Source organism: Triplophysa rosa, linkage group LG14 (genome assembly GCF_024868665.1).
Source record: "Triplophysa rosa linkage group LG14, Trosa_1v2, whole genome shotgun sequence".
Classification (NCBI taxonomy): Eukaryota; Metazoa; Chordata; class Actinopteri; order Cypriniformes; family Nemacheilidae; genus Triplophysa; species Triplophysa rosa.
In genome coordinates, this window is record NC_079903.1 from 10189817 (window position 1) to 10205624 (window position 15808).

A 15808-nucleotide genomic window follows, 5' to 3' on the forward strand; every position below is an offset into this window, starting at 1 on the left:
AAAGTGGGGCAAAATCTGTTTGGTTATAAGCGTTTTTCCAAATATCTTTCTCTGTGTTCATCAGAACAAAGAAATGTATACAGATGTGGAACAACTCGAAGGTGAGTAAATGATGACAGAATTTTCATTTTTGGGTGAAATATCCCTTCAATTGAGTTCGACCATTGCCCCCCACACTGCAATCACATCACCAATGAGATTTACAATTATTGAAACTGACTATGAATCAAAGTGATACAATGTTCAGAGTGGTAAGGGCCCCCAAAAATATTCAAAAAATTCAAAAAGCTTCAAGGTCCTCATATTCCCTTTTTGTCTTGGTAGTAAACGAATGCAGATAAATATATATAGTTCGTAACGGTTTCATGTAAACTATGTGTACCCACATGAAAAGAAATGTGTAACCACATTTGATCATCTTTAGTATTAATGTAGTACAGAATATTAGAGTATACTACAGTAATTATTTTATGTAATTTTATTACTACAAAATGTATTACAATTCTGATTTAACCTCATACCGTGCCCTGCAATACCTCTATATCCCACTAGGACGGCGCAGCCTACAGAGTTTGGGATTCTGATCTAAACTAGTCTAGTTTGGATTACAACTTGGTTTGGCTGTTTTATGTATTGTTGAAACTGTGCTTTGCACTGCACTATTGTAACCCGTGTTGAAATCTGGTCTTAATAGGCTTAGTATGCTCGATAGGCTAATTGAGCAGAAGCTGTGAAAAGGATTATATCCTTTGCATTGAGGGACAGCATTTAGAATTGTCTATTCACCTCAAGGACCTACCAGCTAAACAAAAAAAGATACTTAACAAACTAAATCCTCGCAGTGTCCACCATGTCAACTGTAAAAAGACTATTTCACCCCAAACACTCAATTGAGGCGCTCTGTTTATACACTATTCATTTAAATTAGCAGCATTAAAAAGCATGAGGTGAGAGTCAGCTCCCCATCTGGTGTATTTTGTCCGCTCGTGAGCTATGTAGGGGTACAGGAAGTGTTGCCTAGTGACGGATGAGTTTATGCATGTAGCCAGCAACAAAGATGGAGAAGTACGAGAAGATAAAAGTGGTGGGGAGGGGAGCTTTCGGGTAAATAAAACTACAAACGCTTCATGGTTTGCAAAAGTATCTAAGTTTTTGTCAGCTTTTATTGAGCAAAAACAGTCTAACGCAACGTGTAATAAACGTGATAAAAGTTTTTAGTTAATTTGAGAGACTCTTGTCAGAAACTTTAAATCTGCTGCGCTTCGCTCATAATAAGGAGTTAGCGGATCACTCTTAAAGCGCAATTTATTTCCGCATTCCTTTAGTTTGTTATACCGGTATACAACCATTATAGACCACTTTTAATGCTTTAGTATTAACGTGAAACGTTGAATTCATTGTTGAGTATACATCCTCGCTATTTTAATTCTCAGAACTCCTAAAGGGATGCGTATATGATTCCTATCGGATTTATAGGAATCCCATTGGGAATGGCCAGAAACAAGGGTGTGAATACTCAGAAATTATACTCAGTGTTATTCATATAATTTCTGAACTCTAGGTAGCCTAGAATGTGAAACATGTGCTCATTTAACTTATAGCCAATGCTTGACGGAAAACTTTGGTTACTTAACTGCACTTATGAACGTACAGTGTGAACCTTATTTTCCAAGCTGGTGAAACAGACTGATAAACTAAACAGACAGAGCAGATTTTCTCATTTAATCATCTACTTCTTTCAAAAGGTTCTCTGTATATTTATATTTAAAGTAAAATATTTGATGTGTGAGCTCTGAAAGACAAAAACAACTGAATACTGAATATGTGAAATAGAATGTAATAAAGAGGATTTTTATATTTAAATCATGATGACAAGTGAAACATGGAATTTGTACGTAAAAAAATGGACGGGTTGTGGAATATGACAGAAATACTGTACACATTCTGTGTTGCTATGCAGCTTTTCATCATTCTTTAAAAAAGAAATCTACATAGTAACTTGCAGCCTTATATCTTTATCTGTTTCAGCATAGTGCATCTTTGTCGCAGACGCACTGACGGCGCACTGGTGATCTTGAAGGAAATCCCAGTAGAGCAGATGACACGTGATGAACGTCTCGCAGCTCAGAACGAATGCCAAGTTCTCAAGTTACTCAACCACCCCAACATAATCGAGTATTATGAAAACTTCCTGGAAGACAAGGCGCTGATGATCGCAATGGAATACGCTCCAGGCACAGACATTTTCTCACTGTTTGTCAAAATGTGTAAACCAGGCACACAATGCCTTCGGGTGAATCTTATGAATAACATGTCAGATTTGCCTGAGACTAAAATGATCAATTATTTACATTTTACTGCCTTTAATTATAATCCTAATCCTTTGTCTCTGCAATTGTTATTATAGGTGGAACCCTGGCAGATTACATACAGAAGCGCTGCAACTCCCTGTTAGATGAGGACACCATACTACATTTCTTTGTCCAGATCTTACTTGCTCTTTACCATGTGCACAATAAACTCATCCTACATCGGGACCTCAAAACCCAGAACATACTACTAGACAAGCATCAGATGATAGTTAAAATAGGTGACTTTGGCATCTCAAAGATTCTCGTGAGCAAGAGCAAAGCGTACACTGTAAGTAATAAAACGTTGTATGTGCGTCAGCAACGATTTGAATTTCACAGCATGTGATTTCAGTGATATACTTAAAGTTCTTTTTATGACAGGTTGTGGGGACACCATGTTATATTTCTCCAGAACTGTGTGAAGGAAAGCCATACAACCAGAAGAGTGACATTTGGGCCTTAGGCTGTGTTCTTTATGAGCTTGCTAGTCTCAAGAGAGCCTTTGAGGCAGCAGTAAGATCTATCTTTATTGATTTGCTTCGTCTTGATTTTAAATCCTCATTTTAAATCACTGTCTATATCTGTAATACTACAGTATACCCATTATTTCTACATTATGGATATTTCGCCACTTTGCACATTTTCTATATGGATTGAAAGCCTAGATGTGAACGCCACATATACTGTATCCCACAATGCAATGTGTTCACGTTTAAGTGATTAATGAACCAGTAAACTAATATTATAGTCTAAACAAATAAGAAATCAAGTTTTTGTTTGTTATATTTAATGACAAGCTAAGTAACTTTTCTGTTCTCAGAACCTGCCAGCCTTGGTGCTAAAGATCATGAGTGGCACATTTGCCCCCATTTCAGACCGTTACAGCCCAGAACTTAGACAGCTGATCCTCAACATGCTGAATTTGGATCCATCCAAGCGACCCCAGCTCAATGAGATAATGGCCCATCCTATTTGCATCAGGCCATTGCTCAATCTCTACACTGACATAGGCAACGTCAAAATGCGCAGGTAGGATTTTTTATACTATTAGTTATATTATTTGTATGTGCTTGTTAACTATATGTAAGTAAGTATTTGTCTGGTCATTCATGTGAGGTTCAAATTTTCTCTTTTTAGAATTGAAAAGCCACTGTCTACTGTTCAGGCAGGTTCTCATGGAAGACCAGGTGGAAGAGGAACCAATACTAGAACTAGAGGTGAGATGTTATTCAGTAAGCTCTTTTTCTTAAAGGCACAGTTCACCCAAAAATAAAAATTCTGTCATCATTTACTCACCTTCGAGTTGTTTCAAATCTGTTTACAGTTCTTTGTTCTTATGAACACAGAGATATTTGGAAGAATGCTTATAACCAAACAGTTCTTGGACCCCATTGACTACCATAGTAGGAGAATTACTTTATAAATTTCTTTGTTTTGTTGAACGCAAAAGAAGATATTTTGAAGAATGTAGTACAGAAAACAGTTCTGGGGCACTTTTGACTACCATTGTCATTCCTACTATGGTAGTCAATGGTGGCCGAGAACTGTTTGGTTACAAGCATTCTTACAAATATATTTCTCTGTGTTCATCAGAACAAAGAAATCTACACAGATTTGGAACAATATGAGGGTGAATAAATGATGACAGAATTTGTATTTTTGGGAGAACTGTCTCTTTAATATAATTTTTTTATGTGTAGTTGAATATTTCTATTCGTGAAATGGAAAGATTACTGTTGTAGGGGATTTACAGTAAAAGACCCTTAGACCAGTTATGAATGAATGAAGACAAGAAGTCAGGGTTGTAATTAATAGATGAAAATTTACTGAAGAAACATGGTTTTGCCAGCAGAAGTCAGCTTCAGCACTCTCAAGGAGTTCCACAGGTCGACCTGCCTTACATCCATAACAGTAGTATTTAAGCTAACAGAGTCAACTAACTACGTCATTACTTGGGTAAATCAAGCTCACATGATTGGTTATCAATAGATACACAAGAACACAAAGCTGTCAAACACTTCTGGAGTCATGAGACAGGACATATAGTCCTATGACAGGCATGTACTATAATACGAATTAAAACATGACGTTACGTCTGTCTCGTGATTTTCCACTCTTTCTCATTTTCCTGAAACAATACAATCACACTCCTCAAGGGTAGAGTGTGTGCTAACAGAAGATGTCAGAAGTCCCTTTTCACAGTCACACTGACCGAGCAGGAAGAGAGACCCTAAGCATTCATTAGAGACTTAAACCATGAATTATTCTCTACTTTCTGTATCAGAAAAGGTTGGTGTTAATCGTGCTTAAATCATCAGTTTAAAATAAGATAATGCTGAATAATAAGTGATTAAGAAATGCCAAAACCACATAAAAGTAGTTATATTTGAAGTAAGGTGAAGCCACGGCACTGGTCCCTTCACTATCTTTGTTGATTTCTCTGTCTGAGGCTTTTCTGTTTTAATTTGTGCAATTCATTCCACTTCACTAGGTGGGCTGTCCGGTTTAACCACAACAAAGATGATGCATCCATTGCCCTTATCTTCAGTGCACACCTGGGGCAGTGGCATTTCCACTCCTCTGCGTCTGCCCATGTTAAACACAGAGGTTATCCAAGTCTCCCTGGGACGCACCCAAAAAATGGGCGTCACCAAATCTGGGAGGCTCATCACTTGGGAGGTGTGTTGTTATTTTTCCCTGATACGAATCCAATAAATCCTATTTAATGCAGCCAACTCCATGTTCTCACAGGGCACATGGCTGGTTTCTTGCACCAGCTCAAAACACGAAATGTTTTGCTGTTCAAAAGCATTTTAGAGTCATATGCGTGTTTAACATCTTCAGCGGTCTTGTTTGGTTCTATGGCAGGCACCCTCGGTTGGATCTGGTGAGCCTGTTTTGCCTGGTGCAGTCGAGCAGATGCAGCCGCAGTTCATCTCCCGCTTCCTAGAAGGTCAATCTGGTGTCACCATCAAATCTGTATCATGTGGTGATCTTTTCAGCACCTGCTTGACAGGTATACAGCCTCCTACCATCCAGAATTATCTATGAATGCACAGTAATCTCAATCTCAGTCCATACACTACAACAGAAATAAGGAGTGCCTAATCTTCCCTTTTTAGTACCCTTCTATAACGCTCATTAAGCATCATTTGTTCACACTGCCTAAACTAATCTCTTGTGTCATGGCATTGTAACACAGCGGTATACGTTTGTCTCCTCCAAAAAGTAAAGGATACGGTGTTAGCATTCGTCTCGGCAGGGAATCATTAGTCATGTGTCACAAGCACATACAGGATTCAAGGGCCTCACTTCAGCTCAATTGCTTTCTAATGCAACACTTGAGGGAGAAATGACTTCTGGATAATCCTGTGTTCTGGATGATAAACCTCTTCTCTGTGCATGTTCATCAGTAAAATCTTTCATAATCCGTAATAAGTTTAATAATAAGTTTGCTTTTATACTGCAGACAGGGGAATAATAATGACATTTGGCAGTGGAAGCAACGGTTGTCTTGGCCATGGCAATTTCAACGACGTTACACAGGTAAATCTATTATATTCATATTTCGATCTGTTACTGCTATTACTGTACATTCTTAGTGTCACCTTTAACATTGCTTATAAACATTTTTGCATGACAGACAAAACAGTAGCCAATAAGCAACTACAGAGGAACCACCCAAAACACTATCAAAACTCAATGTCAATGCATATCAATATCAGTTTAGCAACAAAATGGCAACTACCCACAACACCCCCACCATTGTGGAAGAAAGATTTGAACAGATTAACCTATATTTACTCAGCAAAATGCACAAATCTCTGTATTTATATTTTTTCTCATGCAACTGTTTGTGAATTCAGCCCAAGATAGTGGAGGCTCTTCTGGGTTACGAGTTGGATCAGGTGTCTTGTGGAGCATCTCACGTTCTGGCTGTGACCAATGAGCGAGAGGTTTTCTCCTGGGGGAGAGGAGACAATGGTAAATGAGTGCCGTCATTTGTCACTTGAATGGTGTGTTTCATTGGATTTCCCTTTGTAGTCTTGTAGACAGAATTGCCTCAATCTCATTGTCTCTGTCATACTCACACTCTCCTCATATCTCTCCATCTGACAGGTCGGCTGGGTTTGGGCACTCAAGACTGTCATCACTCCCCCCAGCAGGTGAGTTTGCCATCTGATTTTGAAGCCCATCGCGTGTTGTGTGGGGTGGACTGCTCTATGGTTATAAGCACACAGCACCAGATTCTGGTCTGTGGAAATAACAGGTACTTAAAACAACGTTCTTAATGTCTCTTATTATTCATAACAAAGATAAAGGGTCACTTTCATACTTCTAGGTGTGCCAATCTCGGAACAAAAAGGTTGAATACAGCCTTTCCACATGACTTAAGCAACAGGATTTGCTACAGTTTTCAGTGGATATAAAATAGTTCCAGATATGGGGCTGGCTGAGATATTGACATTGCCTGTCATAGATCCGATACTTAGATGCGCCTAGATTTTGGCATCTTTGACTTTGATTTTGGCATCAAGCTGACTTTGGTAGTGTTACACTTAGCAGTGAATTAACCTTAATGTAAACGTGTGTCTTTGATTTTATCTTTATACATAGCCATGTCACAATTGTCTTGCTTATGTTGGGCAGTTTTTTCATTGCCAAACCAGTTTAGGGAGTTAACACTCCTCATTCTTGCTTTAGCGTTTAAAAGGACTGTGGAGGATAAAGTTATTTCATCACAGGAAATGACCAAGATCATGTCCATATTCTATACAAAACTGAGTCACACCCTGTTAACCACACCAGTGTACTCTTTGAGTGCTAAATATTGTAGTCTTTTCAGTTTAACCAATTTCAACTTCATTTTATAAGTTATACGAAATGCAAGTCAGTATAATAATTTCATAATAATAAAGTAATAATTCAGCAAGTCAGTATTATAATTAAAATGTAAGTGACTTGTAAAGTCAATTTGACTTAATCATTTAAAGCAGCTTTTGAACTAAAGTTTTCATGTTGAAATAGGTAGAAATTTACAGCAAACCCTTTTAACCATGAACTTCTTGTGAAATAAGTATTTCTGGATCAATACAGTTAAAATGGTTCTTCTGTGGCATCATGTAGCACCTTTCTTTCTAAGGAAATAGAGAAAAAATCTCCACAATGACCTAGATACCTTCTAGAGTTTTAAAAGAGATATTAACAATGTCTCAGGCTGTGCTCGGATTTGTGAAGATACTTACAAGTCAGAGATTTAAGTACATAATCAAACGTCAGATTCCTTCAAAACCAAATGATTTAAGCCAAGTTATTAACATTAATTGCTATATCATAATTGAATAGTGCTTATATTTGTTTACTTTTTATCTATATTTCATCTAGATTTATGTATTAGATATATATTCAAAATAAACCCTTGAAATAACCTCAGAGAACGAAAAAATAAATCATCTTATAAACAGATTTAACAAACTGGGTTTGGACAAGATCTCGGACACAGAAGAGCCCCCATCTCACTGTCAGGTGGAGGAGGTCCATATATTCCAGCCCGTCCAGTCGGCACCTCTAAATGTTGAGAAGATTGTTTACATCGACATTGGAACCGCACATTCTGTTGCCGTCACAGGTTAGAATCCTGTTGATTTAGTTGTTTTGGACATCATTTATGTCAGTGCACAAAATGATTTGGTTTAGTCTGATTTGTTCATCTGACCTGCATGATAATGTGCTGGATATGCAGAGAAAGGACAGTGTTACACCTTTGGCAGTAACCAGCTCGGCCAGCTTGGTTGCAGTTCCTGCAGAACCACCCGAGTGCCCTGTCAGGTCCCAGGACTGCAGGGGATCACCATGGCAGCGTGTGGCGACGCCTTTACTCTGGCAATCGGTGCAGGTAGCTAAGACTTAAAATAGAAGTGAATCATATAAAAGCATTGTAAGAATCATAATAAGAATGACTGGTTCATGAGAGTAATGAGATTTTGGGGAGAAATTTGCATGGTTGACATTTGTTGATTATACGTTTATGGGTCTTTTTTAATCAGGTTGCAATTTTGTTCATTCCTTTCTTTTAGTTTTGGAGTGAAATATGACCCAGACATGATCTTGACTGTTTCTATCAGCTAAAGTTTCCTGATGCAATACAGCTTATAAACTATACCGGCAACCGCTATAAACCACATCAGTTAACAAAATGTCAATGTTGCACGTAAAATTTGAATGTGGTATAGACAAGGCTGCTACGACGCCATTAACTTCTTTAGTCACAGAAAGTGCATTAGTGGGGGCAGGTAAGTTAATTAACACGAGGTCATGTGGGTAGAGGTCAGCATGCAACCCTGACTGTGTCCCGCAAGCTTAGAAGACTCTGAAGACCTTTATTGTTTCATGTTGTCTTTGTTCATTCATCACTCTCACAAGACCAGACATCCAGGAAAATAGATAGACAAAGATGTCATTCAGCTTTGTCCAGTGCAAATTGTATTTAGAATTGTGAGTAAATTTTCTGCTCCTTCATTTTGCAGAGGGGGAGGTGTACACCTGGGGTAAAGGGGCACGTGGTCGACTCGGACGGAAAGAAGAGGATTCTGGGAAGCCAAAGGCTGTGCAGCTCGACGAGAGCCACCCCTTCACTGTCACATCCGTGGCCTGTTGCCATGGAAACACACTGTTGGCTGTGAAACGTAATGTACAGCTAATAATTTACAAATGTTAACAAATAAGACATTTATTCATTTTCATTTTTTCATTGATTCTGCATTGAAACAGTTACCATTTTCTTGATTTCAATATACAGCCATGCTTCTCTAATGTTTTGAATTTCTCAGCATAAGATTTGTTTGAAATAGGCTGAGTTTATAGTTTGTGTATTCATTACTTTGTCTTGACACTGCTGTTTTAATAATTGCAACAATCTAATGTTCTTGCTCATCCTTTCTTTCCTCAGCATTTTTTGAAGAGCCTGTTCCAAAGTAATATGACTCAAGTTACACAACGCACTCAACAGAGGAGGCTCACGCTCTTGCAAATAAAGACTGAGGGATTGTGCGTTGGAGAAGTGCAAGCTGTGCAGTGTTTGTACAGTAACTACATGTTAACACATGATAACAGAACTGTTGAAATTCTGTTTTGGAATTGCATCTTTTTGGCAAGACCATGCAAGACTGGCGGACTGGCAAATGCAGTCTTTATATTAAAAAAGGGAAGGGTCGGTCTTAGATTAGCTGAAGGTAATTCTGTGACCTTAATAACAGGAAGGAAAATATGATGATAAAAAGCGCTTCTTAGGGTTTCACATAAATGTGAAACGCAGATAGGCATACAATTTCATATGTGTAATAGCACAAAAATATGACACTTTGACCGTCATTTGTGGCAGTTGTCCTGTGTATATCACCTTAACCATATATAAATGATATATTATATACTTAATTACAACTATAAGTATTACTATAATTATTATTATAGCTCGAACAGCTATAATAAATATGTATGCTTGGCAATTTATAATGCATAAAAAGAAGCTTCATGTTTATTCACAGAGGAATAGCATAAACATGGCACGATACACACAAAGCTCATGGATACGTCATGCTATGATGTAATTCTTGTGCAATACGTGATGCTCAGCGCGTGTCCTTGTCCAGTAACCGCGCTTGTCCATGCACTGCATTTTAACGATGGTTAGCAAATGTCAGAAAATATGATTGGTAAAACTGAGCCAATAAACGATACAAATGACACGGTTTGTGTTGTTTTCATTGACGTAACGTCTGATCCTGCACATGTGTGATGCTCACCGATAGAGGGAGTCATTTCCTTTACAAATAATTCCCCTTACAAATTCCTGCAACCTTTTGTTTGCAATAATCGGGTTATTGTCTTTTCATGCACACGAGATTTTATTAAACCTGACGATAATTATAGTTTTGGGATTCAATGTTTTTTTTTAAACTTTTAAATCTTATTAAAGCGCATTTAGAGAATGCACAAAAACATTCTACTAACTGCATAATGTTTATTTTACAGGAATAAAACTTCAATGCAGCTACGTTATAACACTCACAAATAGAACGGTAAATAACTAAACGTTCTCTCCTCCTGATCTCCCTGGGCAGGGAGAGATTTAAATTGGGCTCCTCCTTCACGGCGGAGTAGGCGGGGCTTTATATACCTAAACAGATGGGATTCGAGCTTTGTCTCAAGGCTGTCAGTGTTATCTCGACAGACAGGAGAGGCGCGCGGTTAATGTTTCTCATTGAGCTCATCGTCTCGCTTCATCCGTAGCGCTGCATTGACGGACTCGTCATATAAACACATCGCGGGGTTCAGACTGTCAACCCGATGCTGGATCGAGCGGCGTTGCTCGAAAGAGAAAGCCGAGACGGAACAATACCGACCGCTTAGAAGGAGAGAGCGCTTGTGTATCGTCGGCAAGTGAATATCAATTTTCACCCGAGCGCTTTAAACGGATTCAGACTGTGACAGCACGTCAACGAGCATTACTGGAGAGGAAAATAAACGCCATTTCTATAGACTAAAAGATAAAAAATACAGCAATGCCGGGTTTTGACTACAAGTTCCTGGAGAAACCCAAAAGGCGCTTTCAGTGCCCTCTGTGTAGCAAAGCGATGAGGGAACCCGTCCAAGTTTCCACATGTGGACACAGATTCTGCGACACCTGTCTGCAGGAATTTCTCAGGTGAGGCATCATAACAACACATGGGAACGAAGAACATGTGACAGAAGCTATACCTTAATGCATAAGATAGACATTTGATTTAGGACAGTGAAGATGGATGTTTTGAAGGTTAAACTGTGTTAGACAGATAAACAGTTTCGTCACTTAAGTTACTGTTTCGACACATAACTGTCAATCATCTGCGGTACTGTTGACGGTTTTATGGGCGCCCGTAGGCCTTCTGTTGATCTGGCTGCCAATAGGACACCGGGAATGATGTGTGTATGGAAATACCGTGCAAATGAAGTTTCTGTAGTGTTAGACGATAAATACAGGCGTAACATATGTGTGTCTACATGGAAAACATCAAATACAACACTAAAACACCAGATAAACAATTCAATGAAAACGCTGAGACTGTGTTGAACATTATGACAGCCTTCCTACTTGTTTGTCAAATGACAGCTTTTGTCTTTGTATTATCATTAGTATAAAATTCTAGCTCTCACAGATCAGTAACAAACTTAAGAGAATTCTGGGGAATAACATTATTTTGATGTGTTAAAGTCTACTGTACCTTTGTAAACCACTTGTTATGATGAAAGACAGAAATGTGGGAACCTTTGCAGACACGTTTGGTGTGTGTGCACTGTGCAGGGCCACGGTTTTTACGTGAAATGTCTTGCCTTAACCTGTAAGGAAATTTGTACCGGTTAAATATCTTTTAATCTATTAGTGTCCATAGATGTCTGTTAGAGTTAGCTTTTATGGGTAGCGTTTAGTAAGTATCATTATCTGAAAACCACAGTGACGGGTTTTCAATACTATAGCTTGTAAGGTCTGTGTGTGTTTGTGTATTTTCAGGCTGTAGAGACCCTCAACTCTGGCCTTGTCTGTCATATTGACCGCAGGGCTTTTCGGTGGGGGCGTAAGAGGGGGTTGTCACACACGTGGGATTTGTAAGGGACTCCTTTATTGGCATGAGGGCAGCAGTACTCCGAAAGTTTGGCGGATTGTTTATTCAGAAATAAATTGTATTCCAGTCACTTTAACAACATGAAGGTGCAGGGCTGTTATTACATGTCAAAACTGAATTAAAATTAGATAGGTAAATAGTTTTACTGACATTGATATGGCCACGGAAGGAAACATGAATTATCATTTTTTTGCACATATATGACCCCTAACAAAGGCACGAAAATCTTATCTACTTTTTCCACAAAACCGGTTTTGTTATTCTCCTGTCTGCATGTCGTGTAACATAAACACTGCGCTTTTGCTGATGCTCTGGTAGAAGATAAGAGGTAAACAGCGCATGCTGCTGGTCCACTACGGTCACATGTTGTGATAGAAACATGAAGGAACCGTGCATGTTTACCAGAGAAATAGGAAGACAGGAAACGCATGATAAATTTTGCCCGAGGCTCTGTCTTTATATTCTATTCCCAGAACTTGCTTGAAGTAAACATCTTTTCTCTCACGCCTACGTTCGAAAAGGATTATTCCTAGCAATTTCCAGTGTAAAATTCTGAAAAAAGTCCATGAGAAAGTAAGAATACAAGAAGTGTCACACAAGACTTAATGAAGGCAGACAATGCTCATGAGTCATCGGGTCATTAGTGTGTCAGAGAAATGTGATCTGGTGCTCTTTCTAAGTATTCAACTTTTTTCTTTGAACTTATTTTAAAACTTCACTATTTGAACTTATTTTAACACTTCAGTGTAACTGTAAAACTATTTAGATGGTCCGGTGCCTTAAAACCTTTAGCCTACATGCTAAATTGAGTTTGAGCAAATCTTTGTCTTTACAAGGTTTCATTGATGTATTGGAGTGGTTTGCATTAGTACTTCAATTAACCGACACGTTGTGTTGAATTGATTTTAGATTCAACATAACTTGTCGACTTGATGTTTATTATTATTACAAGGCTCTCCCAAATCCTTTATTCTGATCGGTTATTTGCAGCACTGCGGGGTCAAATATGCGGTTATGGTCTCTTGATTGATCAAGTAATGGAAGTTCGAATTAGTTTCTATGTCCATTCATTTATTCATTTTTTGCTAAGTAGCCGTGTAACCAGCAGAAAAAATGTGGTGATCATTGAAATATAAACCTTAAGAGCTAATCATCTTGTCTGGGTTTATTTAGCAATACTGTACTTTTCCACTGTAATACTGATTGTAACATATATTTTTGGAGTTGATCTTGAATCTCAAGACCTTCTTGAATGGCATTAAGAAGAGAAAAGCAAATATTTACGTGATTGTAAAGATTAGTCTAAGTTTCGTTGACATTTCACGATAACCGCAGCCTTTTTTATCCATTGTTGTGTACAGTACACATGCAGAGTTCTTCCAACCGTTATTACAGTCAGCCTGTGATCAGTTCAGACCTGCCTTTGCAATGAGATTTTTTGCCGTTCGCGCGAGGGTTTACATCTGCTATGCTCTTGCACAACAAAACCCAACTATGAATCACCATCTGCTGCATTTTAACCATTATTGTTAAAATGCCTCTGGCGATTTTTGGTCCCACGCTACATGCACACCTAAAGACTCACCCTTCTGAAACTCAAATTCACATTAACACCTGAATCATCCCCCTAATCCGCAGATTTATCCCATGTAACTGGAGGAGGGTTTGACTTTGGTCCTAAAGGTTTATTTGCGTTGTAAATGGAGTGTGTTTCCGCTGTAGGAAGGCAGTTATCTCCGAAGGCCTAATCAGAGCCGGGAGGGTCAGGAGGGGCCGACCCCTGGGGCTTATCGCTCTGGCAATCAACTCGGTCACGTGATCAGAGTAGACAAACCTTGGCTGAGGGCATTTGGTTCGTTGCCATCACACAAAAGAAGTTCTCATGGGTTAATGCTTTTAAACACGCATGTGAGTGTGCACACCATGTGATAAAGATTTATGCCAGTTAAGCAAGTAGAGTTAGAAATATACATCATTTCTTCTTTATCTTTCTGTATTCTCTTGGGAGGCGATGGTCTGCAACATGTGCGCTTTGAAGCCTCTACGGCAGAAGGATGGGTTGAAACGGGGTGAAGCAGGGTAACTGGTGACAGGCATAGTGGGAATCTAAAGATTGACTCCTTTCCAGGGCCATCTGTGTGGACAACATCTTCTTTACATTAAAGCTCGAATGAATTGCCCTCTGTTCATTGAAAGAGGAGAAGAGCTTCTTTGGCCCGTCACAGACAGTGAGCGCTTCTGAGGAATGGCTGCTTTAGAGGAAGCATTGGTGCCCAGTGCGGAGAGGAAGTCAGGATGGGTAGGACATCTGGGAGTCAGCATCTTTTTCAGAACCCGTGCCATTGAGAGCGATGAAGGATGACTGGGTGTCCCCCATTACTTCCTGATTTGTCTTATGAAGGACCATCACATTCTCACACTGGTGGCACGGTCTATGCCTCGGTCACACTAGACTTTTCATTCCATTGACTTCCATTCATACACATGCGAATACAAGCTTCCGCGAAACAAAATGCATTTTGCTGCTTTTTAAGGGTCAAGTGTATAGGAAGCCCAGATAGCACAGGTACATCTGATAATCGTCTTAGAAAAGGCAGTTTTACATAAATTCTAAATCATAAACATCTTACTGACATCTTTTTGATGTCTGTATGACATCTGACGTCTCAGAGATGTATTGCAGAAAAGCAAACAATCCAAATAATACGTCAAATAGACGTCTCCCAGATGTATGTGTGCTATCAGGGAATGGTAATAATGAAAATTTCGCACAATACTATTTTGTGCAATACAACTATAAAATAACAATAGCAACAATAACAATGTAAATACGTCGGAATCCATGATGTGTAAATAAGAAACCCACTGGTTTTTTATTAACTGTGTTTTTTCACATTCTGAAAATCTACTGTAAACTGCAGCATAAGACGCGTTAAGAATGGTTGAACTCGTATATCTTAGCTCTCATTCAAGGTTCACAGATAACACGGTTGTGTTTTTGCCAATACATAGTGAAAGGAAAGTTCACAACAGTGTACTATTGATTGCCTTGAAATAGATGGCTCAGCTGAGTTCAGTTTCAGTGCGAGCACAGCGTTTAGATAGCGGTCCAAAAAATGAAATCGCCTCGGGCACTACGCTGTGCTCATCCTATAAATATATTTCCACAACTACCGGCGAGCGAAAAAGACAAGTTGAATTGCTCATTAGTCACGTCAAGATAATTCAAATCAATTCCTGTAGGTGAAGAATAACAAAACTCACCCAACTGTCAAAATCATGTTAATGCATGGTCTTGGAAATGGCAGAGAGGTTGACAGCTGACTTGTGAATTTTACCACAGCTGTAAGGTTTCGCTGTGGTCGAGGTTAGAAAAAAATGCGGGAGGTGTCACATCTACAATTATAAGATTGTGAAGAATCCCTTGTGCTGTTTTCACAGCTGAACAACTTTGTTTTGGTGCGAAAGAACTGAGATCATATCTTAGATAAATGATATCATTGAGAGACTTCGGCGAGGTCATTGTGAAAGTTGACCCTACCGTGCTCCAGCTGTGAACGAGTGAAAGTTCTTCATCCGTTCCACACAGCTGCGTAGGCTGTTATGAGAGAACCGCTCTTGGTTTTGTTGAATTTAAATGTTTTGCATCAACGGTTCTTTGGTTGGATGTGCCGTGAGGGTTCTGTTTTAATTATCATGGTCGAGGGTGTTATGAGGAGCTTGTTCAATGAGGGCGACACAAAAAGCGGGTGAGCGCTTAACATTCCTGACTGGATTTTTCTGACCCCATTCAGATGT

At 39.0% G+C, this 15808-nt stretch overlaps 2 protein-coding genes across 2 annotated transcripts in view; both read left to right on the top strand.

The window, feature by feature from the left end:
* Window positions 1-1056: 1056 nt before the first annotated feature.
* On the top strand, window positions 1057-10082 carry nek8 (NIMA-related kinase 8). The gene is made up of 15 exons (XM_057351324.1): window positions 1057-1104; window positions 2029-2234; window positions 2408-2640; window positions 2733-2864; window positions 3172-3380; window positions 3489-3568; window positions 4843-5030; window positions 5220-5367; window positions 5821-5897; window positions 6218-6335; window positions 6471-6621; window positions 7817-7980; window positions 8095-8247; window positions 8879-9037; window positions 9301-10082. The coding sequence occupies exons 1-15, from the start codon at window positions 1058-1060 to the stop codon at window positions 9327-9329; spliced, it is 2094 nt and encodes a 697-aa protein (XP_057207307.1). The 5' UTR covers window position 1057; the 3' UTR covers window positions 9330-10082.
* Window positions 10083-10539: 457 nt separating this feature from the next.
* The window catches only part of traf4a (tnf receptor-associated factor 4a), a 28707-nt gene continuing 23438 nt past the window's right edge, over window positions 10540-15808 (top strand). The window contains exon 1 of the mRNA XM_057351325.1: window positions 10540-11055. Coding sequence (XP_057207308.1) covers window positions 10913-11055 — 143 coding nt within the window. The 5' untranslated portion in view covers window positions 10540-10912. The remainder of the gene's footprint in view (window positions 11056-15808) is intronic.